Source organism: Lytechinus variegatus, chromosome 4 (assembly GCF_018143015.1).
Source record: "Lytechinus variegatus isolate NC3 chromosome 4, Lvar_3.0, whole genome shotgun sequence".
NCBI lineage: Eukaryota > Metazoa > Echinodermata > Echinoidea > Temnopleuroida > Toxopneustidae > Lytechinus > Lytechinus variegatus.
Window position 1 is genome coordinate 36,874,948 of NC_054743.1, and position 27,907 is coordinate 36,902,854.

The window sequence follows — 27,907 nt, forward strand, 5'->3', positions numbered from 1 at the left end:
ATATACATTTCTTGGAAATATTTTGAACAAACACATAATTTTTTAAGTTGACGTTGCTGGCTTTCCATACCGTGTAATTGTTTTTGACCTGATTAATCGCAGCTCTTTGTAAGACTAGGCCCAGATCCATCCCTATTTGAAGAGTTAATCTTCTTGACACCGTAAAGCCGACATTCAGATTTGATCCTCTTTTTTCAACCAAGGTGTTCATCTCCAGTCAAAAAGTGAGTCTTTTTTAAATTTTCACACCCAATTTCAGATCAAGTCTCTTACAGGTGTTCGCTACCATCTGAATAATATGATTGCACTTGATTCGTCAGCTAGTCTGTATGAAGAGTCTTCATGTATTGCGATGTACTGATCCGTCTCCTCTCTTGCGTGGACGTAGTCTGGAAGACAGACAAAAAACACAAGACAATTAGTTGGAACCATTCTCAAACTGACGCTCACCTTCACCAAAATGAGAATACACTGAAACATAGTCTCTCACAATCACAACTATTCAATATAAAATTGTACAAGAAATAATACTCCCTTCATCAATATGAGAATAAACTTAAAGGACAAGTCCACCCCAACAAAAACTTGATTTGAATAAAAAGAGAAAAATTCAACAAGCATAACACTGAAAATTTCATCAAAATCGGATGTAAAATAAGAAAGTTATGGCATTTTAAAGTTTCGCTTATTTTCAACAAAATAGTTATATGAACGAGCCAGTTACATCCAAATGACCGAGTTGATGACATCACTCACTCACTATTTCTTTTGTATTTTATTATATGAAATATTTTCATTTTCTCGTCATTGTCATGTGAAATGAAGTTTTATTCCTCCCTGAACACATGGAATTCCATTATTTTAACATTTTGTGCTTCAGGCAAGGAGGTCCTAATCGTCAAATTCGTAAAAATTGAAATATTGCATAATTCAAACAATAAAAAACAAAAGAAATAGTGAGTGAGTGACATCGACTCTCATTTGGATGTAACTGGCTCGTTCATATAACTATTTTGTTGGAAATAAGCGAAACTTTGAAATGTCATAACTTTCTTATTTTACATCCGATTTTGATGAAATTTTCAGCATTATGCTTCGCTGATTTTTCTCTATTGATTCAAATCAACATTTTTCTGAGGTGGACTAGACCTTTAAACACACGCAAACAACAACTATTCAATATAAAATTAATGTTCGAGAGGGAAATAGTGGGACCTGTCTTTCCAATATGCCAGGATAGTACATTACATTCCTAGTTGAGGTCGCATACATGTAATTCACAAACACCCTAGGCATTCTTGTTTCGCAGATAGTATGGGTACTGACATTACTTCATAGCAAATTACACATTAAATTTGCAACAAAAATATGACATGTATACCAAGTAGTCGTGTGTCCGGACAATCGATTTCAATCAGCCATTTGGAAAAGCTAACAAGCAAAGTTTTATCAATTTTTATAACAAAATGTTAAGCAATATTATAGCAAACAAAATTGAAGAAGATTACAACCACTGAATTTATATATTTTGTGTAATTCAAAGAAAAAGTAGACGGCTTCGAAATTTTAAAGTGTCCGGACACCCGACCCCCCCCTATCTTAATACAGCTTATACATAAGGATAGATGTCATGTATACCGGTATTACATTCTGCTGCGAGCTCACATAACAGGATAATATTGCATACATGTACAGTAGCAGATCAAACAGGAAAGAAAGAAAATGTAAACTTGTAAAAATGGCTGAGGGAGTTGACATATGGCTGCACTAAAGCACTCATAAAATATTTTACTTTTTTATAAGGTAACAAAGCTGCTTAAAACTCTATTGAATGAAATAAACAAAAGCTTTTAAATCTTAGGCTTAAGCTTAAGTAAATCTGTACAAATTAACACAAGAGAGTGTGTAAGGAATATTAGTATGAAGAGTAGAGTCTGGTGTGCAAAATCAGTACAAGCAGACTTTATAAGGCTATATTCTATATTGTGCATCACTAGCAAAGAAATGGACAGTGCTATATGCTCCATGACTTACACAGTCCACTGTATACATGTATGTGATTATATCATCCTGGTTCTAAGTATGAATCAGGGGAGCGTTTCATCAATATTTTCATCCGACAAGTTGTCAGATCTGACATCTTTCAATGATTTTGATTGGCTGAAAGGTACTTTTCCTATGGTAATTGTCGGATAAAATGGGATTTGTCGGATAAAACGTCTGACAAGTCCTTTCATGAAACGCCCCCTGGTTTCATTCAAGGCTATTATGTGTAATTACTGGACATGAACTAGGGGCAGCCAGGTACATTCAAACCAGTGTGTATTCGAGGCAAAGGAATGGAAAGGCTACATAATACTCCAAAGTATGATTGCATGACTTACGCAGCCCACAAGGCATGCGATTACTACAGCAGTTGCATGGTCATGATTTAGGTTTTAATGACAGCTACTACGTACTGAGCACACATGTGAAAATTATAACTTGGTACAGTTTAGTATCCTGATAATTCACATGAAAGAAGGCGATTGTAAGAATCATCCAACTTTGGAACAGGCTGGAACACACATAGTAAACTTAATAGGGTGGATAGTTCCTTCTTACACTGTACAAGCCATGTGCATTATTTGTTTTATAAAATTGTGACATTCAAACCATAGTGTGTGTTAGAGGAATGGAAAGGCTATATAGTCTGTAACATGATTGGGTGACTTACACAGCCCACTATGCATGTGATTATGATCAGCAGTTGTATAAATATTCACCAACCTGAGATGTGTCACGTGGGAAGTACCTCCTCTCTATAACCTGTAAAAACAAAACAACAACAATATGAGAGGCAAAAAAAACATGCTTTATTCTATCGGTTGATTCACTATATTAAAGTCTAACAGATTAATTATCAACAGTGTTTGGCAAATGTGTGCCAAAGCTGTTAGAAGGCTTGTTGGGTGAAAAAGTAATAAAACAGTAATATGATAATAATTTGATAAGAATAAAAGAATCGTTTGATCTACCCAAAATTCATTTTAATCCATTTAATTTTGCTTTGGTCTTCAAAGTACTTCAAAACTCTGAGATCTAATGAGAAAAAAATATGGATTAGTTACGTTAATCAAACACACCACACCAGCATGCACTGCATTTCTCAATGAAGTAATGAAATTTGACTTTAAAGGCCATGGTCAAACTCTTTCTTAAAATTATGGGAAAAGTTGCATTTACATTGTATGTTCCCTATCTTTACCTGGCTCTTTCCTCATGGGGCACTCTTAATAATACTATCAAAGATTCCCCAAGCCTAAATTCTTTTAAATTTAAGTTGAAAAAGTTTCTCCAAGATACTCGTTAGTTTATTCAACTCTTCATCACTCATACATTACATTTTTCATAAATACTCAGCACTACAAACTGGAAATATGATATTTTTCTATTCCTGTTGATCTGTATATTCGCTGTGAGTGTCGGGGCAAGAATCTGGAGACCACTGATCTTGCTTTTTTTCTCTCATTTTCTATTTCTTTATTTCTTTTAAACTATTCATTCAGATAGATTTAAGTTCAAATTTCTACCATGTTGTATTTGTGTTTTGTTTACATTGTTCATACGTATATGTTATAGGAGGCTGCATCCTGCAAGCTTCGCTTTTTAGCAGCTTCCTCAGTTTCCGACCTGTTATCTTGATTATTATACATAATAAGTTTCTTTGTTTTATTGATTATAATTATATCAAGATGTATGTAACAAAAGATATTGTAAATGTGAATGATTGTTGGAAATGGAAAATAAATGAAATGAAATGTTGTTTTAATTGATGAAAAAAAAACATTTCAGCAAATTATTGAATGACTTAAGTGTTTCACATGAACTGACTAAGTGACCTTGTAATGCTAGAGATACCTGTACAACTGGCTATCCATAGTTAAACCACAAATTTAGACCAGAGTTTAAATTACAAATAAAAAATGAAAATCCATACTTCACTAATTGAAACAGAAATCTGAAACAGAAATCCTCAGAAAATATGTTTTTGCCCAATTAATCATGGGCCCGGCAGCCACTGTGCAGCCCTGAGCGCCAAACAGGGTAGTACAACTCCCATCTTTTAACATCTTTTGGTCTGATGCGGCCAGGGTTTGAACTCTCGACCTCCCCGTTGAGATGGAAGCTCTACCAACTGAGCCAACACAAAGGTCAAACCAAATTAAACTGGAGTTCAGAATACAGGCCTTTATATACCGCTAATCAAGAAAATAGTCCTGAAGATTTTTTTCATATTCAAATCCAAATGAAGCTAAACAAACATGGAATCACATCAAACAGATGTCCATTATACCAATACAACAAGCAGATTCTGTAAAGTGGATTCCTGTTAATGACGTGCGAACTGAAAACAGAGGAACAATAGTACGTAATCCTCTGCAAACACCAAATATCAATGATAAAAAATTCAAAATGCAATAAAAAAAATCATAGAACTGCAACGAATGTGTGCAAAATGAAATCAGAGTATACAAAGAATGCAGTCTGTGAGATGCCGCAAGTGAAAGTGAAATCAATGGCTTTAACGGGTGATCATGGTGAATGAAAATTTACTGCATAGATTACATACGTTCGAATAAAACTGAATGCAATGTGAATGACTCCTCTATAAACCAGTTCTTAATATTTACATTAAACACAAACAAATGTGAATTGCATGGAATTTTTTCCCTTAAAGTTGGGAGAGATAACGGCAAACCTGAAAAGTAGCCATGCAATTCACGTTCCGAATAAAAATGAAGATATATTTATCTCTATCCATTCATTAATCTCATTATATTATATGAATATTGAGTATATTATGGTTAAATGAATATGAAGATGAAAAACAAATGAAAATTAAAACCTGATTTACCTCAAAGGAATACTACAAAAACCCCATGACAACGAATAGCATAAAAAGAATAAATTGATAACAAACCATTATTATGTATGTATATGAAAAAAGAAACATCAGATTGTGAATGAACATGCATGATGTAAATATATTTTCATTAAAAAAAGGTATCGATTGGATCAACAAAAGCCTGTCATTAAAATATTCTGGACTCAGATACATAGGTTTTGCACCCTAAGCATTGGCCAACTGCATGGATGTGAGGTACATGTAAGTCTGTCTAAAGGACCTTTAATAATTGACCGTGCACCTATTTGTGTAACTGTCGCGATCTTGTGCAAAATACATAGTAGCTTGTAACCACATCGCTGCAAATAGATGGTTGCAGAGGCGATTGTTAAATTCAAGTCTCTTAAGGCCACCGCACACCTTACGACCCGACCGGTCGCCGACTGGCTTGCGACTGGGTGAGGGGAGATGTGACGTCACAGCTCTTGTCAGCTTGAGCGTCGCAGACCGGTCAGAGACAAGTCGCAAGGAAAAGGATTTGACATGTCGAATCCTTATGACTGGATCGCAAGCTCAATCCACCCCCAGACAGCAGAGTTGCATAACGCGTAATATGATAAACAACGCGCATTTTATACGCAGTAGTAAGCGCAATTTCTCAGATGCTATGCCAAAAAGCAAAAAGCGCATGCGTGAGTCGCAGATCGGATCGCAAGGTGTGCAGTGTCGAGGCTTATGACTGCCTTGCGATTCATCTCCCCTCACTCAGTCGCAAGCCAGTCGCCGCCGGTCGGGTCGTAAGGTGTGCGGTGGCCTTTAAAGGCAGAAATCTCTTTGACTATAATAGCTAAAATCATTAAGTAAATATCCCATACTTCTTATTTTCTTATCTTCAAGATGTAGAAATTAATTTTAAAACCTGTTCCCTTGGATAAAACTAGGCACACTATTTTTCATGTACAATTTTTTTAATGAAGAATCATCACATCATTCTGACCCTAGAAAACAATGTACATCACAGTACTGAAGGTTGGGGTTAAAATTAAACCCAATTCATTCAATCATACATGTACATCTGTGACAACATGATGCGTTAACACACGCCAGAGAATCATATTCAAATGCTTTATTGGTATCATTAATACTTCTTCATGCTATTTTTCTTCCACAACATATCTGATTGATTTCCAATGCCTGAACACTGATTACAGGGTACAAATTTTTCAATAAAAACAGATTAGTTTCTAACAAAGGATCAATGTTTAAAATAACACAATGTGAGGGGGAGGGGTATTTCAATACAGTATGGGGGGGGGGGGGCTGTGATGAAAAAATAACAAATTTGAGTCTAACTCTAACAATTCTACACACCTTTTTGGGACCGTCCCTAGTACTATGGCCGCTACGACGAGAGATCACCTTCAGGACGATAGAGGGAGTTCATGTTAGAATCATATGATATTTGTATAATACCCCTTTCAATAAATTGCCGGTCAGCCCTAGTTTTGTATGTTTATTATAAAGCTTTGAATTATTTAAGCAGCACGGGTCAGAAAGGACTGCTTTGTTTTGGCACTGATTTCATCAGCAGAAGACACAAGACAGAAAGTACTGGAGGAGAGTAGTTGTACGTGAGGTGATGCTGATAATTCTTGTAGGGTAAAATCCCAATGGATGTCCTTTCTGGTTGAATTATTGAATGGATTCCATTGCAATATACAGAAGAATTATTGAAAGAGGTATTATACATGAAAAGCACCAAGTCAGTTGAAGAATAGATGGAATCACTTTTTTACAAAAGAGAGAATATATAAGTTATGTGTCAATACTTAAATGTTAAAGGCATAAAGGACCCAACAATTGAACCAGTTGTAGCCTAGCTGATCATAACAAATATTTTCCACATGCTCCAGCCTGCATATATACCGTGTGAGTACAAATCCCAAATTGAAAGAAAATGTATATTTTTAGTATATATTTTAGTATATATTAGTATATATGGCTGGAAAGAGTATCTTCTCCCAAATAATTTGATACCATATTTATGTGGTATGTCTTCATGCTTAGATAATCAGAAGGTGTTCTTTGCAGTTATGCAAATTTTCACTTGCGCCAAAGTAAGGCATGACTGCAATGAATGAATCTAGAGGTCAATGATGTCAAACTCCTTCATGAACTAGTAAACATATTTGTTATCCATTTTCAATGAAATTAACTTGAGAATTGATACTAAAATGTGATTATTAAAGGATTACAAATGTAACTTTAATACTGAACAGGTGTTTTGAAATGGATTTTAATGGAACCCTTGTTGGACTATAACATCATTGACATCTGGATTAATTAATGCATACAGGTGTTAATACACACCACATAAATGTGGTATCAAATTATCTGAGAGAAGATACTCTTTCAGGCCATACATATAGTGATCATGCATTCATGACATATTTTTGCTTAAATTTAGTGATTTGTGAGGTGTCAAGTTTTTTTTTACTCACATAGTATATACATATTCAGGCTTAGTCTCCAAAAGGTTAAAAGACATCATCACCAAGAAAGATGGAAGAAAAGTATCTGTCATCTTGACAGTATAAAGACATCAAACAACAAATGTTTTTGTATGAAGTAAAACAAAAATGGTCTAAAAATACATGTAGCAATATTTCATTGCATGTGCATCTACATCTATGTGATAATTTTGTTGATTTCTTTATAAAAAAACAACTTTATGCCATGTAATGGACTCTTCACAAGAATAAAATTGCATGATCCTTTTTATACAAAGAAATGTGATTTATTATTACATTTTGAATTTATATACTGTACATTTTTGGAAAGGAAATAAAGAAGCATGGAAATCATAACTTTGACTTGCACAATGTCAGGTTGCTAGCTGTGATATGCATGCAATGTATAATTCATATTTTTGTTAGAAATTTAATGCGTTAATAATGATGATGGGCCATGGTACTCAATTACTGTAGTTAAGACAATCTGGCCTGTATTCTAAAGTCAGGTTTAACATAGATCATGGTCTAACTCTGTGCTAAAATTATGGGAATCCAAAAGTGTCAAATATTTTTATCAAGTTGCACGTTTCTTATGTTTACTGTGCTCTTTCCTGATTCAACGATGGTGATGGCAATCATCTATTTATACTTCCTAGAGAATTACGAATGATTTGAGAGCCAAATGAGCTGAAATATTGTATCTCTACTGTTGGTGATTAAACAATTGGCTATCCATACTTAAACCACAACTTTAAACCTGAGTTTAAGTGAAAACCGACTTCAGATTACGGGCCACTAGGTTCAAGTTTTACTTCTATAGACTAAGCATGCAGTAAATAATTTGACATTAAAATGTTAAGAAGCATGACATTTCTATAATTTACAGACAAAGAAATAATAAATAAAGAAAATATAGGGTCCTGGAAGTGGAGGGGAAAGATTGGACCACAACAGGGTCCCGTAACACAAAGCTTAGCAATGATCGTAGAACATTAATCTACGATTGACTCCATAGACTACAATGTACAATCAATCGTTAAAATCAAGCGTACGATTAATCGCTAATCTTTGTGTTACTGGACCCAGAGGTCTAAAACATAATTATAAAACAGGGTAGGGTGCTTTACTGGAACCAAATAGAAATGAAATAATTCCTTTGTACGAGAGCAGCATACCCATTCCATAGACAACTGCCGACTGTATTTAGTGCTTACCTTATCAAAGAAACGGCTCAGTTTAACAGCATTTGTGGTCCCTGGTGCTAAGTGTTTGGCATCTGTACAGTTCTAATCATTTGAGGGAAAGTGTAAAAAAAAATGGGATGAATTATTGAATTTCTTGTGCTTTGACTTGGAAGCCCTTGGGCATTTTTTTTTGCAGAGGACGCAAAAAAGGTTCACACTCAGAGTGTTACACAGATAAAAAAAAATCAGCAGCTGAAAATATTTTGACTAAAAGTGGCGAGTGTAAAACTTGTAGAGCATTAAACAAGTTTTATAATTGCATTTATTCATCTCTTTCACAATGACCTATTCCCCTCTTTCATTATGACCTCCAAGGGAGACAATAAAAGCAATCTTTATCAGCAGGTAAGGGATTTCTTATAATAAAGGATTTTTTTAACGTGGTCTGTATAGATAGGCAGTCCTGCTATACAGGCAGACAAAACAGGCTTTAATTGTAAAATAAATTTGGTATACTAATAAATGCAGGATTTACCTACACATACAAGTAATTAAGTCCATTCTTGAGCAAATTTTCCAGGGAGGGGGGGATCAGCAGCAGGTGTTTCACGAATATCCATGTGCGTATTACATCACTGAATACCCTGATTCCAATCCAGTAATAATCCAACATGAAGAGCTCAAGCAAGAGAAAGTAAAGAGAGTGATTTCTGGACCGTCACAGTAACAGAATCTTTCAGAGACAATTTAATCCGACTTCCTGGTTGCACAACCTGACCCACAAAGATGTATGGTGTATTGATTTTTTATTGTTTGCACTTGACTTCCTGGCTTTTGTCTCTACAAGGTGTATTGATAATCCCCCCCCCCCCCTCAATTGTTTATAGTGAAGACCACTAAGAACACATACATGATGTACTAAAGTATCGTATCCATAATGAAGCATGAGAATGCATAAATCTATACATTGAGAAGAAAAAAATTCTCCATTTTAACTGAATACTAACCAAACGACGTCTTCACTACTTACTAAATTGATTTCATCAGCCCCACATTCCTCTGCTATTGAAGAAGATTGTAGTTTGGTTTGTCTTTGTGAATCCAGCTGATCTCTCTTCACTCCTACCACCAGGATGGGTGTATGGTGGCCTGCAAACTGCTCAGGGTCATACTCACTCCTAATATTGGCAGAAGAGATGAGGGGGGGGGAGGAAATTATAAGAGTGGTATCAATATCATTGGTAATGATGATGATGATGAAGGTGGTGGTCGTCGTCGTCGTTGAAGTTGCTTGATGATGATGATATTGGTAGTTGTGGTGGCTGCGACGGTGGTGGTGATGATGATGATGATGACGGTGGTGGTGGTTGTCGTCGTTGAAGTTGCTTGATGATGATGATAATGATATTGGTGGTTGTGTTGGCGGTGGTGGTGATGATGATGATGACGGTGGTGGTTGTCGTCTTTGAAGTTGCTTGAAGATGATGATAATGATATTGGTGCTTGTGTTGGCGGTGGTGGTGATGATGATGATGACGGTGGTCGTTGTCGTCGTTGAAGTTGCTTGAAGATGATGATAATGATATTGGTGGTTGTGTTGGCGGTGGTGATGATGATGATGACGTTGACGGTGGTGGTGGTTGTCGTTGAAGTTGCTTGATGATGATGATAATGATATTGTTGGTTGTGTTGGTGATGATGATGATGACGTTGACGGTGGTGGTGGTTGTCGTTGAAGTTGCTTGATGATGATGATGATAATGATATTGGTGGTTGTGTTGGCGGTGGTGGTGGTGATGATGATGATGATGACGACGTTGACGGTGGTGGTGGTTGTCGTTGAAGTTGCTTGATGATGATGATAATGATATTGTTGGTTGTGTTGGCGATGGTGGTGATGATGATGATAATGGTGATGATAATGGTGATGATGGTGATGATGATGATGGTGATAATGGTGATGATGGTGATGATGATGCTGATGATACTGATGGTGATGTTGATGATGGTGATGTTGATGATGATGATCTTCATCATCATCGTGTTGGTGGTGGTGATGACGATGATGATGATAATAATGTTCAGATTAGAAAGATGTCTGATTAACTTACACACTTGTTCTATGCCTCTCTGACCCAATGTTCTGATCTCTCTGTAGAATTTCACTCAGCCATTTACCAAGATTGGTATGAGATTTACGATTCGTCAGATCATGAACTAGAATGATACCTGAAAAATAAAAACATCATTACCATATCTGAACAGTATCTAACCAATTCCCATGTATACAAAACTCTTTGTGCACTATCATCCAGTATCACATAGGCTAATGAACGATGATCATTAGCGATAAAAAAATAATTATATAGGATGGCTTTCCTCCACGGTATACCGGTACCAGAAATGTTCTCCTGGGGGCCGTTGCATAAAACTTTTTACCTGAGAAAACTCTGGTAAAAACTGAAAACCAAGGTTAGTCTGATTTCTGCCATTGACTTTAACACAGGGCAAAAACTCCGGTAAAAACAACCTGAGTTTTCTCAGGTAAAAAGTTTTATGCAACGGACTCTTGGTTAAGGCAACCACTGCACTCATCTACGACTCGTGCTGTCAGAGTATTTCTGGTATCCCATTCTGAGCCATTCAATGTACCATATTATTACCTGAATGAGGCATTTTGGAGGCAAGATATACTTCAGGAAATAGATATGGTATCTCCCTTAAAGCCAGTCAATATTATTTAAAGGTCAAGTCCACCTTAGAAAAATGTTGATTTGAATCAATAGAGAAAAATCAGACAAGCACAATGCTGAAGATTTCATCAAAATCGGATGTACAATAAGACAGTTATGACATTTTAAACTTTCGCTTATTTTTAACAAAATTGTTATATGAACGAGCCAGTTACATCCAAATGAGAGAGTTGATGATGTCACTCACTCACTATTTCTTTTGTTTTTTATTGTTTGAATTATACAATATTTCAGTTTTTACGAATTTGATGATTAGGACCTCCTTGCCTGAAGCACAAAATGTCGAAATAATGGAATTCCACGTGTTCAGGGAGGAATGAAACTTCATTTCACATGACAATGACGAGAAAATCAAAATATTTCACATTTCAAACAATAAAAAACAAAAGAAATAGTGAGTGAATGACATCATCGACTCTCTCATTTGGATGTAGCTGGCTCGTTCATAATAACTGTTTTTGTGAGATGACGCGAAATTTTAAAATGTCATAACTTTCTTATTTTACATCCAATTTTGATGAAATTTTCAGTGTTATGCTTGTTGAATTTTTCTGTTTTTATTCAAATCAAGTTTTTGTTGGGGTGGACTTGTCCTTTAAACATCTTTACCATGGGTAGCCATTCCAGATATTCCACCTATCCTGCGATAGTCGTGTCATTTCTATCCATCTCTATTCTAATCATGGCCATCAGCACTGAGGATTATCTTTTTTTGGGGGGGGATGCAACAATAGATGCCCCCCCCCCATCCTCTGAGCCGACAGCCATGATTTTGATACAGGCAGTAGATCCCTAGTTGTAAGACTCTGCCTGGGTTCCCACCTACAACCTCTCATATATGAGGTGGGTGGGCTACCTTTCAGCCCACGATAATCCATGTTTGTAATCAATAAAGATTCTATTAAAAAAAATACATATACAAGTACAAGTATATATATATGTTTCCAGACTTTTCTCTGTGAATACATGTCTTGTATATACCAAGGAGTTGATGGGGATTTCAGTATGTCTTGTGAGCTTACATGTACTTACCGTTGAGTGATGCGTAGAATATATGCCTGCTATTGGCATGATTAACAGACCCACCTATGTCCCAGAATTCCACAAAGCATGTCTTCTGGGAGGGCGTACCTTCTTTGTATTCATGAATCTGACAATGAGAATGACAAATCATGTTATTCGTTGCATTCATGACTCAATAAAAAGTGGAATATTGACCAATCAGTAATCATGTATCAAAGATATCATCATATAGATGGTGAACTACTACACTGTAGCATGTACATGTACAAAAATACAATACAACAGTAGACTCAATACTGTATGTCTGCTTTAATATAATTTTCTATGTAAGAGTACTCCTGATTCATTTTAATTTTCAGAAGTATATTATTGGAAATATCAGACCGGAAATACATCATAACATAATATTTTTAAAAATCTTTTATGTAAATTGATTAATTCCTAATCATCAAATATACATTGTATAACATTCCTTGTCAAGTGATATGGACAGGAGCCAACAATGTTACTCATCGTTTCATTTATTATAGAAAGTTTAAAAGACTGGTATGTAATTACAAACCCCTTTGAATTCTGATGATGTAATTGCAATTTCAGGAGGCCTATATGATTTCAATCTTTATATTTTAATAAATCATCTTCCCCATCTCTTGTATATGTAAATTTTATATGATAGCTTTTCATTTCTATCTCCACTGTTGTTCCTATCAATAGTATTTCCCAAAATAAGCAACTTAGATTTATTAACAATAACATGTACACAAATCAATTCTTTTATATTTGATTTTTTGTTGATGTTCTTTCAGTATAAATGTTAATATGTTTACAAACCTTTACATCAAGTGATGCTCCTATTGTATAAGAGGTATTCAAAATAGGTTGCCCATGACATATCAAATGTACTAGAGATGACTTGCCAACACCTGTAAATCAAGGCAGAAACATTTGATAATTTTTGTTTTTAATATCAATTATTTCCACATATCTTAAACTATACTGGAACTGTATTGGATGAAAACAATTAGATTATTCAAAGGGCCCGCTCCAACAAAAATGCAACTGTATATCTTCATAAAATATCTACAGAATGATGTTACTAACAAGCCCCAGTAGTTTTAATAAGCCAGTTCGTAGTTCCTTTCCGCGCATGATCAGAGGAAGGTCATTTGTACTAGATTGACATGGTGGTTTAAAATCTAATGAGATAAGCACCAACTTTGATGTCTTAATTATTCATATATTCTTTTGAATTGTGGTTCCATTTACATCCACAAAAAACAACAATGCCTCCATGAACGACTGGTATTTCACAGTTTGCCAAGTACATTGTGTAACATGCTATGATATGCATTCAAAGTAGGAATGCAACAAATACCTTCATAAAGTGTTCATTGTTGTGCTATTCTAGTCACCTGGTCTATTCAATTTCTTCATCTTGCTATGTAAGGCAAGCGTACGTAATATCTTGCTATGAAATCTGGCTATCATAATGAAATAAATGAAAGGTCATTTGACCAAAATTGTCCATGAAGTAACTACGAACTGGTCTATTATATTAGTCTCATGTACCAGGGAAACAGAAAATTAATGATCTGTACCCACCACACAGAAACATTGTTATCATAAACTAACATTTTCTATGTTCCCAGTACGGAGGGGGGGGGGGTGAAAATTTGTGAGTTATGGTAAAAAAAACCAAAGGGGAGGGCAAGGTACATGTATCACTGCACTTTCGAAAAATATGTAGTGTAAATAAATAAATTATCAAGAATCTAGATAAATTAGATTAAAATAAAAGCATGATAAGTAACAAATAAAAATATAATAAATGTAAATTATTAGAAACTTCATCTTTTCTCTCTCTTTCTCCCTCCCTTTCTCAAACTGAACTTTCTTTACTAAAAAGAAATAAGGCCAAGCCCGAAGTCTGATATTTGTAACTATCCGATTATTTGTGCACTTTTTAGTTTTAACTTAAAGATCCTATCCTGGTACAATGTAAGTTACTAGTAGGCATAATTTCTGATGCAGGGAATAATTTAGACCAAAAGCTTTGGTCTCTGTTAAATTGACTGTTCCGCTGAACTCTGTTGGCTCCACTCACCAAACACAGAGATAAAGGTTCTAACTCAATCCGTACAAGGACTCAATGGTCATATGTTTATGTATTAAGTTAGGATAAACCAAGGAAGTGAAGTTGTGCGACAGCCAAAGTAAATCACTGTTTTTGTCCTTTTATTGTTTTAAATTTTTTTTTTTCCATTTTGGTGCATTTCAGGCCAAAACAGAATAATAATCTGTACTTTGGTCCAGTTCTTTTTATCTTTTCTAAATAAAGACAAAAATCGATAAACCCCGTCGGGGGAATTTTGCATTGTTAATCCCTAACGGCGGCTGCACGATCGCGAGTCTTCTGTGTACAAGAAGAAATTCTTAAAAATGTTTAAAAACTCTTCGAAACATACGGCTGCCAGCTGTCTAGGAATTGCTTTACAAATTTGAATAGCATTTTTGGTCATCATAAGAGAAAAGCTCTCTTAGCTAAGTAATGTACTATAGTCTATAGATGTACTATGTGAAAATATGCTATACAAAAGACTTCATGCAATAATATATGTATAGCAGTCTTTAAAAATGTGGACAGTGGAGCAAATTGCGATCCAGGAAAATTATTCCACCACCGGCCACTCCTAGTACCAATGAGGTCCAAACATTACATGTATGGACCTCATAGGCGACATCAGTGCTAAAATTGGGTTAGAGATTTATGTGGATCTAAATTTATTGTAATTTCAACAAAAGTACTAGCTAAATTTGAGGCTTTTGTTGAAATTTTGCTTTAATGAGACATTTATGCTTGAATAAGTAACAAAAAATTGAAAGAAATGAAGGGGAACTTGCATTTTGACGACTTTTTCCTGATTTTCTTGGCAGTTGTCCTTCACTTCTGACTCGCGATCGGACCTGATATGCAGATCACGTATACGCGTTCTCGTCAGGTGATCGGTGATCGTGCTTTTTGCTCGCAATATTTTGATTAGTAAGAAATTCTTGTGTATGCGAGTTTGATACATAAATAACTAGAGAGAGGGGGGGGGGGGGGTGTCCCTCAGCTACTTGTCCTTGCTTATTCCATATTTTTTTATTATGCTCGTGTTGTGAGTATTTCAAAGTCTTTTCTTTTTCTCACCCTTTTTATTGTCTCGGAGCTTCCCTCTATTTCTTTGCTACGATGTATAGCCCATCTTACTTGTTTCATTTTTTTATGTTCTCATTTCATTGAAAACATAATTATTAAACTGACGTAGAAGACTTTACAACAAAATTTTGATATTGTTTTTTGTTTGTTTGGCTTTCTTTTTTCTTCTCCTCAGTCCTTTTTCTAATTAGTTTCCCTTTCCTTATTTTATCTTATTTCATTTCATGAGGCATCCGCCAACTTATATACAACAACAAACGTTAGAGGCGGATATCCAGTAAGGGGGCGTGGTGGTGTGCCCTCTAAAAAGAGGAAAATAGGAAGGAAAAAAAGCACGAAGGAGAAAAAATAAGAAAAAAAGACGATGATGGCAATGATGATAATGATGATGAAAATTATCTTGGTGAAGATGATAGTGGTGGTGATGGTGGCGGTGATGATGATGATGATAATAATGATGGTGGTAGTGGTGATAAAGATGAGAATGAAGTTGGTGACGATGATATGATGATGATGTAATTTTGTCTTTAAAAAAATAATAGTGCAAAGGCGAAATCATTTAAAGTTTATTATGAAAATAGCAGAAAATAATTTGAAAAATTGTACGTATGCGTATGGAAAATCCATCCCCCACCAAAAAAGAAAAAAAGTGAGATTTTGTTTTGTTATTTGTGACGGCGTAGGCCTATGCGAGCAGCTGTGTGATATAATTATGGTAAAAAAAGTAAATGAAATGCCAAGAAATACATGATAATGACTTTTATTGTACATTCAGTATATCAGTAGATAAATTCATAGAAGAAAGTGGGTATATTATGGACCATTAAAAATGGGCAGTTGCTCTATATATTATATTACATAGAATATATAGAGCAACTGCTCGTGTGTAGCGGTAAGTTATTCACCTGATCTACATAATTCATGCGGCGCACGGCGCGTGCGCAATGTTTAATAATTATTGCTGTGAATACAATGAATGTCATCAAAAACATAATCTCACAGATCAAATAGTGCCAGCTCGACGCGCAAAATGAGAAAAAAATATATTTTTTCTGCCCTGATAATTTGATAACCCTAACCTAACCCAATTTCTAAGTATTTTTATCATAAACAGGATAACTATATACAATGATTGAAATTAACTTTATATTCTTTTGCGAACAAAATGAATATGAAAGACAGCTTTTTGATAAAGAACACAGTTTTAGAGCGTTAGAGCGCGATTTATACCTACATGTACAACCGCTAACATAGGCGGATCCAGGGGGGCCGAGGGGCCCGGGCCCCCCTATTGGCGGAGCAAAAAAAGAAAAAAAAAGAAAGGAAAAAAGAAAAGGAAGGGAAAAGAGAGGAAAAAAGAAGAAAGGCAAACATAAGAGGAGGAACATGATTAAATGAAATAACATTAGGGGAAGACTCTGAAAATAATTTTTTTAAAAATCTATTTGTTAGGATACAAAATTTTCGCTTGCGCTTCGCGCGTTATTGTCTTTCAGGGTATTTGCATATCTTGCTCAATATGGAGCTTGAAAAATCAAACTTTGAAGTCATACAAAACATATTTCAGCTGGGAAATTGAACTTTCATTATTTTGTTTCATTTACAAATTGATTTTTAAAAAGTGCTCTGTAAAAATGTCTGTGTTATCGTCTGAACATTATCATTTTCTGCTTGCGCTGCGCGCTCGCAAAATTTGAATTTTCAGGTACGTATTATTTTCCTGTATTCCATAAAGTTCTCAAAAAGTTCCCTATTCAGGTCAGATTGTTAAAACGTATCAGCTAGCGCCGCACGCTAGCATTTTGATTAGTCGGTTATGTATATCCCAATATTAATTCTAAATCAAACTAATTTGATGACAGTTTATCAAAAAATTCGACTCGCGATTTCTGCTCGCATTGATAGATATATAATGCCTCTTATGCATAATTACAAAGTGCTTTAAATGTCCAGTTTTCAGGCCATAATATTAACACATTTCGCGCTCCCATGCGAGAGAAATAGGAAGATGGTCATCATTTTCATATGATGACATAATGCCCTCATAGCATGTTCCGGTCCTATGTAAAAACTCAAAGTAATAAAAATAAAATACATCAGCTCTTTTTTAACTGTGATCCATCACAATTCACAATTTTCCCACAAAGTGTTTGCATTACAGAGCTTAAATTCACCCTTTGTTATATCATATATTTTTAGCTCGCGCTTTGCGCTCTCTTTATTGATTTTCATGATAAGAAAGTTACTTAGAATACCCAAATTCTAGGTCGAAATCTAAAACACACGTTAATTCAGATACGCAGATTGTTCTCTATTTAAATCATTATCCAGTTTCAGATCACAATATCAAAAAGTGTCTGCTCGCGGATAAATAACTTATCCTTTTCATGATAAAACATGAATAGTGCGTCCAGAATTTTTCCCCATAATTTTGTTTACCCATCACATTTCTCCCTATTTTCTCCCTTTTATTTTCCATTAATTTTTCTTTCGTTCACTTTTTTTCTGTCCTCTTTTCCCATAATTTATTTTACCCATCACATTTCTCCCTATTTTCTCTTCCCTTTTATTTTCCATTAATTTTTCTTTCGTTCACTTTTTTTCTGTCGCCTTTTCCCTTCTAAGTTCTATTTTTTTTCTTGTCTCACCGCTTTTCCTCATCCCCAGCCCTCGATCGATGCCCGTGCAGATTCGCAAACAATATCAAGAGTATGTCTACTTGCAAGGGCGGAAATCTCTCCCCAAAGGTAGGGGGACCAGGGGCTGGAAAATTTGACAAGCAAAAAACAAACAAAAAAAGAAGGTTTATCACCCTCTAAAGAAGGTCATCTTGACCAAAAGAAATTTGACAAGCAAACAAGCAAAAAAAGGGGGCATGCCAAAAGTAAGATCGTCTCTTCCAAAATACATTTCGATTTTGAACGAAATGACCAAAAATAGTAGGGGGACATTTCATAATGTGCCCCCTACTATTTTGGGTGAGGGGACATGTCCCCCGGCCCTGGGGTTTGCGCCCATGTGGGTGGGGGTGTTGCGCCTCCCTATCGGGATCATATCACAGCGAGTATACACTCTTCCATATGGAAGAGTGTTTACTCGCTGAGATTTCGATCTCACACATAATTTTATAAAAAAAGCTACGCCTTGAACACAGGCCAAAATGCCCAACGATTTCTCCGCGGCATTAACAACTCTCGTAAAGGGTGCTCCATTTATAAATAAAGTTGCATGAACAGCTCTCTCTGGCAAAAAAATTTAACGCGGAATTGTAGCCAGCAGCGTGGGAAATTGGCAGAAAATTCAAGAAGAGAACCGGTGAGTACCGATTTAACAGTATTCAAGTATTAAGTAATATTTATTTAATCATAAGAATAATTTTTTTTACGGAAAGAAAGCTTAGTTCTAAGCTAGGGCGGCCCAAATGCGCGTGAGTGGAGTCCCAGTTTCTTAACACGGGTAAGTATTGCGGTGTCGCCTAGAGTGCCACCGGCATGCCACAACGAACAATTGTCCATAGACTGTGTACAACGGATAGATCGTCTCCGCACAGCGATTCGAAGACCGCTGATTGGTCAATCGCGCAGATCACGTCATGACCACGTGGTCCCAAAAATAATTCCTTCGGACTGCGTGCGGAAGTATCGATAGCGATAACGATATCCGGTCACGTTGTGTACGCCGTAAATAGTTTTGGTTCGTGATCGGATCGCTCCGGTATCGATCGAAAATTATCGAAACTCTGCAATTTCATGCATATTCACGCGACGCTCCGAAACCCGGAAGCCAATTGACTTTGTGCACGTTGCGATAGACTCTACAAATTCCAACGAACACGATGGCATATAGACGCTAATTCGTAAGATTTTGACGGAAAAGCAAGAAGTAATCGAAATTTGCTTACCTGTGCAGTATCGGTGAGAAAATAGATCCTCCGAGAATACCTTTCATAATTCATATAAATTACGGGAAAGTGAAATTCTAGGTCGATTTTGGTACGAGGTGATAGAGAATTGCACACTTGTTTTGGTGGAATTCTGTGTGGGGAAATGAAAGGCTTGCACTGCGCATGCTTACTATATTTTCATTCATAAATTGGTTCTCGGCAAGGGCTGGATGACGTCATGTAATAAGCAAAAATGTACACGACCGCTACATGTACGTTCACGCTCCGCTATCCGTTGTACACAATTGTTCGTTGTGCATGCATGACCATGCTGAAAATAAAATGTTTTCATTTTTTCTGAAATTTATTTGAGACTGGTAAACAGGTGTGGGACTTAAATCTTATTGGCATTATCGTGAAATTGGGAACCAGTTCCCATTTTCCACCGGACACTTTCTCACGGCAAAACATGTCCCAGCGTTTCAGTCTAGTCTTATATTTCAAGCGTTATTTGTGCATCGTTTCATACGTAACGGTACGGTACCGTATCGTACTAGGTCTACGCCTACGGAGCTGAGAAGACACAGATTTGTTGAGAAAGTTGAAAGACAATTAGGGCCTAACGTTAATTAGATTCAGACAAACCTGGAAATCTGACTATCCAATCCAATATTATGCTTTATTTAGTCAGGAACAATGGCATCGGCTAGTTATGAACTTGAAATTGCCGTGTGTGCTCAGAAAAATAAAACCTGCATAGGTTCTAGGAATCGCAGGTGCCATTTTGATGAAAAAATAAATATCGTACCTGCGCATGTGCGAGTATGGTGTGCTAGTGTGTGTATATCTACATGTATTAACATTTGTAAACCGTCTTTACTCTACTCGCCAAAATGGGAACCAGCGTGGAAAACTTACCATAGAGTTGTACGCGCTGGTTCCCATTTCGGCGAGTAAAGTAAACTAGTTTACTATACTCGCCAAAATGGGAACCAGCGTGGAAAACTCCCCATAGAGTTGTACGCGCTGGTTCCCATTTCAGCGAGTAGAGTAAAGACGTTGATCTGAAGACGCTTGCTAATTAGAAGAGATTTATTTCGTCAGTAATGATTCTGACGAAATAAATCTCGTAAGTAAACTGTCTGAAAGTGGCAGAGTGGTCTTGAAGAGAAGGGAAATGAGGGGTAGATGGAATATATACAGGTTAATTAAAGAAAATTGTTTTCCAAAGTGGTAGCCAAATTCACGAGTAGTTATATCTAGACAGACTGAGATTTTGAAATATAAAAGTTGTGTGTTCCTTATATAAGGATAGGTAACTGTCTGAAAGTGGCAGAGTGGTCTTGAAGAGAAGGGAAATGAGGGGTAGATGGAATATATACAGGTTAATTAAAGAAAATTGTTTTCCAAAGTGGTAGCCAAATTCACGAGTAGTTATATCTAGACAGACTGAGATTTGATTAATTTGCACGCAGACCTGCGCGTGTTTAAAAAAGTCGATGAAATTGAGTTGGAATCAAAGAATGTTGAACACCTGCGAAGAATACGCTACATTGCGCGATCTGCGGCAAGCAATGGGCAAAATCGACTTTCGCACTCCGCCCATGCAGCGCAAGATGTCATGTTCCAGTTATGTTACGCCTCTACTCAGCTTTCATTGGCTGAAAGGACGATTGCGTTGAGACTTTTGTCCAATGATACTGTGTGCGTGGAAATACAATGTATTGTGTGTTTACAATACGAATTGAATCGCGCTGTAGCTGTGTACCGGATGCTGTTGGAAGAAGCCACACCCCCTACGTTATTTCTCCCCGCCCCATCCCCCAAGAAGTGTCGCGTGCCAGGTCGCGTGCAGAACTTATGCGCATTGCTTGGGATATTGTCCAATGAATTGCATGCCGTTGCGCATGTATAAAGTCAAATCATACCTAGTATAGTAGGGTTGAGTGCAGGTGGACCAGAGACAAAGAAACGAAAATATTGTGTCGATTTCACCTCGTTAACATGCCATGGTGTCTCCTTTTAGAAACGTGTCATGTTAATCAATTATGTAGGCCCTACGTGAAAATTTTTCGTTGATCTTGTATAAAGCTATCATTTTATATATACAAATGGAAAATCTTATCACTGAAGTGTCGTATGCTCCCGTAGGCCCTACCAAAATTCTAAAACATCACTAAAATTATGTTCTTGTTGATATAGAGTTTTAGATATTTAAATGAATTCTTGAATCAGGTTCTTCGAGTATCAAAATCAGTTTCTTAGTGAACCGAGCATGAATATTGTCGAAATATGATGAGTTGAATTTCTTTGAGGATGGCCGGGTGGGGGGGGGGCACATAGGCATTGATCGAGATACATGTGCTGCTTGTCATTATTTAACATTTCCTATTATGAGCGTTCCAATTTGAATATTTCTTGAAATAAAATACGTTCTTTAAAAAGATATCGCATCACTATTGTATAAGATTTTTTTTACCATAAGAACGCATGCTCGGAAGGTGGCAACAGTAGCAAGAGCTACACCACCCTTTTATCTCCGTGAGCTACATTATGCTAATGTGATAGGTGAAGGGTTTTCATTGGTTGGTCAAGAGAACGCATGCGCATCTCCCTATACTGCATCATTCACAAGTGTGTATTGATGCAGTGATTTATCAAAGAGGAAGCGAAGTGGAGTGAGAGGGCGGGTCGCGGGCATAGAGATGTATACTAATTAAGTATATATCCCTGTGGTCAGAAGCCCGGAAGTAATTTACTCAAATGAAATATGCTAAAGAGGATTGACGCTTGTCAATCATCTTTACATTTCCGCTTATGTGAATTTTCTCTACAACCTTTTGTTTTGACCACGTTCATTGCATTTTATCGCCATAATTTCATTGTAAATTACATTCATTAAAAGTATCATATCGAGATTCCCTTGTTAATTTTTGGCGCTTAAAATGCTTGCAAGAACCTGTTTCCTCGTCTTTCAGTAACGTTTGCGCATGCTCTAAAAATATATCGTTCTCTGAGTTTATTGGTTAATTGAAATTAAAAAAAATTGGCCAAAGCTATTAAATATTCATGAGCAGACGATACCATTATAGTTATAGGTATGTTGCATATAGTTTAACTTTAGATCTATATGAAAATAAGACCAATAATGCTTGATCAATTACATCAGTCACAACTTAAAAAATCATCACTTATGAGAAATATTGTGATATGCTACGAAAATTGTAGTGATTTTTGCTTGGAAAATTAAACGCACTGCTGCCATGCACGGGACCCTGGGTGGACAACTACAATTCAGTCGAGGTAAGTACCTCCCTAAATACCACATAGATCATTCTTGAGTATATGCAAATTATATTTTTGCTTATAGCGGGTGTGTCAATGGGTCTGTGAATAGTATAAATGTGGGAAACTTTATGCCAAAAATCATAATTCGCCAAAATGTCTTGGAGTAAGAAATTACTGGACCCAACCACGGGTAACTTCGAACAGTGGAAAAATCCTTTCAACTTTTTTCGTCTTCTCATAGAGCTTGACGATAAATCTTTGTACTCCTGGCTAAGAGATAATCGTTTGATAGCATCATCAATGATTTGTGAAAAATGCACTCGACGCTGCATACCAGTGCAAAATTGTTCGAAGAGAGGAGGCATGGTGTGGAGATGCAGAGGATCAATCACTTGGAAACATAACAGCACCTACTCTGCTCATCACCATTCTATATTTGATGGGACCCACTTCGATGTGCGTGAGATCCTTGTATTCATACGAGAGTGGATCCTCTCCTCCTCATTGCGTCGATGTGCAGCTGAATCTGGGATGGACTACAAAAGAACTTCTGTTGACTGGTCCAACTTTATGCGAGACCTGTGCTGTAAGTTCGTCCATGAGCTCTACTATGGCGATTTTCCAGAGCAGTTCAGCGGAGAGATCGAGATCGACGAAAGCCTCTTTGGAAGGAGGTGTAAGTACCATCGTGGGGATCCTCGAGGTGTAAAAGTATGGATCTTTGGAATCGTAGAAAGGGCATCGAATCGCATCATCCTGTATCCAGTTGATGAGAGGAATGAAGACACCCTAATACCTCTCATCGAAAAACATGTCACCAAAGGATCAGTCATCTACAGCGATGGCTGGAAAGCTTATCAGTCCTTGAATGACAGGGGGTACTCACACTTCACGGTTGAACACAAGCACCGCTTCAAGCAAATCTACAAGCATCGAGAAAGTGGCGAAATAAGGGAGGTGCATACAAACACCATCGAAGGATCCTGGAAGCTGGCTAAGGACCACTTTCGCAAAATGAACGGCACCAGGCTGTCGAATTTCGAAGGTCATCTCTGCGAGGTCATCTGGAGAAATCGCGTGTCCATCGAGAAGGCTGACAAGATTGCCAAGTTCTTTGAACTCATCCGGAAATACTACACTCTCTCGCGGAAGGCATCGCTAGAAGTAAGCAGTCCCCTCTTCCATTCTTGGGAAGCTCACCAGAAGGAAGATAGAATCCTTCGAGAGGAATCTGATGCAAACACAATTCCGCAGCATGAATTGGGCAAACATCATGAAGTCGCCTCCACTTCGACGATGATGGAACCGGAGACCGAAGTCGACATCGCACCTCTTCATTCAAGTCCGAAGCGCCATCCACCCCATAAGCGGATCATCGTAAGCCCATCTCGCAAAGCGCTGCCAAAGAAAAAGAAATCATCCCACCCCTTAGGCTTTGAACCAGTAGATAGGAAAGGCAAGGCTATAGTCAAGAAGAGATCCCAACAACCTGCCTATGGCAAAAAAGATTTTGCCTACGCTATGTCATCGGACAGTGATTTCCAGTAAGATGAGTGAACTATTATTATGAACATTTGATTTGTAATCTATCTTTGAATTGAGAAAGTCTTGTTAATATTAGGATTGCGCATCCATGATCATTCACATTATCGTCAATAACGTTTTCAAGAATCGGTTTCAAACTAAGACCTCACTATAATCATTGTGCTACAACAGCTTTTGCAAATTTATACAAATCAGGTGGTCAAAATTATTTCGAATACATTTTTCAATCATTGTTAAATTAATGCCTTAATGATTATAAATCTATTTTGTAAACATTTGACATTTTCCTTTAGATATGTACTGGTATATTAATGCTCAGCATTTCTCAATAATGCTCCCCACGATTTCAGTGTGATTTAATTTTATTCTTGAATGATTTTGGTATACTGAATTTAATTACTCTGCGAATACAGTAATTTTAATAATCAGTGACAAAAACGATTGTGTTTTAAGAGAAATAAACAACTTTGTACTTTAAAAGTACTTTGCACTCTCATATACACTCCCTTTCCTCTTTCGCTGCAGGCAACAGAGATATTTACATGACATGCACGCACCCCTAGAATAACTTTGTAAATTACGTTAAAGTATGCATGCAGGCTTGATTTTATGTGGGCTTTATTTCGTAAAGTGTCAATTTTCACGCATTCGGTATGCTTGGTGGAAATCTCTAAAAATGATAATATCCAATGAGTTTTATTTCGTTAGTTAGTGTTATTTTCATGACAGAAATTTATGTATCTTTCAGGAAAGGAGATAATTTAATTCAGTAAAACTGATTCACAAGGTGTTTGAAGATTTTTCTGAATATATGTATCTCGAAAATCCCTATCAATAACGTTTTTAAAGTTCAATGTATGTACTACGCGGCTAATTGTTGTTTAACGTCTAATATTTTATTATTATGCAGAAGTGTAAGTTTCCGATTATTGTTATTCTTGATGAAAGACTATTGTTGTGGAATTTCGTAAAAAAGGAAAAAAAATATTGATGTATTGAATAAAAAGAACATGTGGGTTAAAAAAATATATATATTGTGATCTGTTTGAATTATTGGAACATAACAGGATTTGACTTATTGGTGAAAGTTTGGATTGTATTTAGTTATTGACATTTTTCCTTCAAAATCATTATTTATTTGCAAGTATTTTGCGTGATTTATATTTCTCTGCGATCCTTGGTGTGTAATTGACTGAAAAAATGACTGCTTTTAATGATGGTAAAATTGTTGCGTTTGGTTGTTTGAATAAAAGAAACACAGCTGATTGTTTATAACGATAGTCGTGAAATCGTTTGAGGCGAGAGGTGGATTGAAAACAAAATGACTGATTGTTTTGAAGAAAGCGGTGAGATTGTAGGTGTGCGAATGATTGAAAAAATGACTGATTGTTTGGGATTGTTGGAGTATGGTCAATTGAGAAAATAACTTTGATTCTTGATTTATTATTATACTTTCATTTTTAATGTCAGAAAATTCAATTTTCTTCCCATCCCGTAGCTTAGCTTTCCTTTCTTTCATTCTTTCTTCCTTCCTTTCTTCCTTCTTTCCTTCCTTCCAATTCCTTTTTTTTCTTTCTTTCTTTCTTACTTTCTATACTTTTCTAACTTACTGATCATATATATATATATATATATATATATATATATATATATATATATATATATATATTCTCGTCCACTCCTTTTTCTTTTATCATTTCTGTCTTCCTCTGTCGATCTCTTTCTTTTGCGCTCTGAAAATTTATGAATGAATATTTTTTAAAGACGGGCGGATCCATTATTATTATGAATATAGGGCATGGCATGGGGATGATTGAACTAGCGCCATCTTTTGGTAAATGCGATTTCGCTTGACATTATATTATACTTAGTCTTTTTGTGTGTGTTTCCTCATGATGAGCAGGCAGTAAATGACAAAAATGAAATTAAAATTAACGGTTATAGATCAGGATACGAAGATGAAAATCATAATTCCAAGGCTATCTCTCTTCATCACCAGGAATATGAGCAGATGGATGAATAATGTTCATCTCTTATTTACTCGTGAAAATGGGAACCAGTAAGAGTAGAGCCTACGTGCAAATATTACATTGGTTCCCATTTTCACGAGTAGATTAAAGATGTTAAATTAGTTGGCAGCTAAAGCTATAAAATATAAGATATAATAGATTGCCGGGTAGGGATGAAGTGTCTCTTATTTACTCGTGAAAATGGGAACCAGTGATTTACTCTCAGAAGTATGTTTAGTATACTGGTTCCCATTTTCACGAGTAGATTAAGGATGTTGTGTTACATGTATTATAAAGATCAATAGACATATATAAATATCTATCATATGAAACGCCAAGGGGGGGGGGGCAGGGGGAGAGATTTTCAGTGTCTCTTATCTACTCGTGAAAATGGGAACCAGTCCGTACATTTCAGGAGAATGGTTAATATGCTGGTTCCCATTTTCACGAGTAAAATAAAGATGTTGAGCTTGAACATTTAGAATTACATGAAGGAGAAAGATATTAAAAGGGAGGATATGAATTATAATTAATGTATTATGTCTTCATCTTATCATAAAAAAAACTGTCCTACGTTGAAAAACTTGTATCAATACGAAAACGCATGAGGGATATTGGAAACCAGCCGAAGTACTCTGTGTGGGGAGTTTCGCATCGGAAACAAAAGAGATCGCGTCGAATCTATTTAAAATCTCTCAGGTGAATAGTTCTTTACAAATCAAGGTGAAAGAAGGGAGGCGTTCGTTTTGGTGACCAGTAGCCAAAAGCACGAAATGGCCATCTTATTTATAAAACAATGTAAATCATGGATTTAGCGTAAGATAAATCTGTGATGCTGCGTATTCTTAATCTTAAGTTAAGTCTTAATTTTCATATCTATTCTAAATCACACACATCCAAATCTACACACGGGACTGTAGTGTACATGTAGTGTTGTCACTTTCGACTTTTCGTAGACGTTACGTCAAAAATTGGCAGTAGGCTCTACGTGGTTTACAACGAAATGTGCCATTTATTTCAACATATCAACTTACCAGAATCCCCTACGACTAGGATTTTCACCTTTTCGATATCAATTGACGACATCGTATTCGTAACTTCGATAAAGTAATTTTTGTTGACCAAATCCAGATCCAACTGACATCCGATTCGCAATCAACTAGCCTATGGTATCGCCGAAATATTGCTGGCATTATTTTAATTTTTGCATTGCATTTATGGCACTCCGTCGTCACATGCACAGGCGCTAGGCGCGGATCGGGGGGGGGGGGGGGGCCCCCGGAAAAAATGGGGGGGGGGAGGAAATGAACTCAAAGATTATCAAACTCATTAAACTAAGTCAATTCTGTGAAAACCTTATGACTTTATATTATGTACAGCTCACACCATTAATTTATTGTTTTTCACTTTTTCAAGGCTACCCTCACAGAGAAACATAGATCTATATGCTTGTGATTTTTTTAAAATTCTCTATTACTTCCCGAAAGTAACCAACCACCATGGTTAGGCCCAATTTTCTCTCAACTATGTATAGGCTTCGGCCGGCGATTTTCGGTATTCATTAAATGAATATTACGATTCTGATGTAGGGCCTACTGTTCTATCAGTAATGCGAAGCACTA

The 27,907-nt window shown here is 36.4% G+C and overlaps 1 protein-coding gene across 4 annotated transcripts; it reads right to left on the reverse strand.

Moving 5' to 3' along the window:
• Window positions 1-27,457, reverse strand: LOC121413966 (rab-like protein 3). Of its 4 annotated transcripts, none has more exons than XM_041606991.1 (10): window positions 27,320-27,457; window positions 13,193-13,284; window positions 12,371-12,488; window positions 10,697-10,814; window positions 9,616-9,763; window positions 8,616-8,687; window positions 6,260-6,307; window positions 4,898-4,909; window positions 2,770-2,808; window positions 1-389 (listed from the first exon to the last, which is right to left on the reverse strand). In XM_041606991.1, the coding sequence occupies exons 1-10, from the start codon at window positions 27,369-27,371 to the stop codon at window positions 321-323; spliced, it is 768 nt and encodes a 255-aa protein (XP_041462925.1). In that variant the 5' UTR covers window positions 27,372-27,457; the 3' UTR covers window positions 1-320. The 4 variants fall into 4 exon arrangements, with proteins under 4 accessions (XP_041462925.1, XP_041462927.1, XP_041462926.1 ...); XM_041606993.1 differs by having other exon boundaries at window positions 2,717-2,808; XM_041606992.1 differs by lacking the exon at window positions 4,898-4,909.
• Between the last annotated feature and the right edge of the window lie 450 nt (window positions 27,458-27,907).

Bases quoted from the DNA above. Each gene is read 5' to 3' on its own strand.
- LOC121413966 (XM_041606991.1), bottom strand. From the start codon at position 27,371: ATGTCGTCAATTGATATCGAAAAGGTGAAAATCCTAGTCGTAGGGGAT. The intron at 12,489-13,192 runs GTTTGTAAACAT...TCTCATTGTCAG, and splicing joins GAGCATCACTTGATGTAAAG to ATTCATGAATACAAAGAAGG. The intron at 9,764-10,696 runs GTAAGTTAATCA...TGCCAATATTAG, and splicing joins GAGAGGCATAGAACAAGTGT to GAGTGAGTATGACCCTGAGC.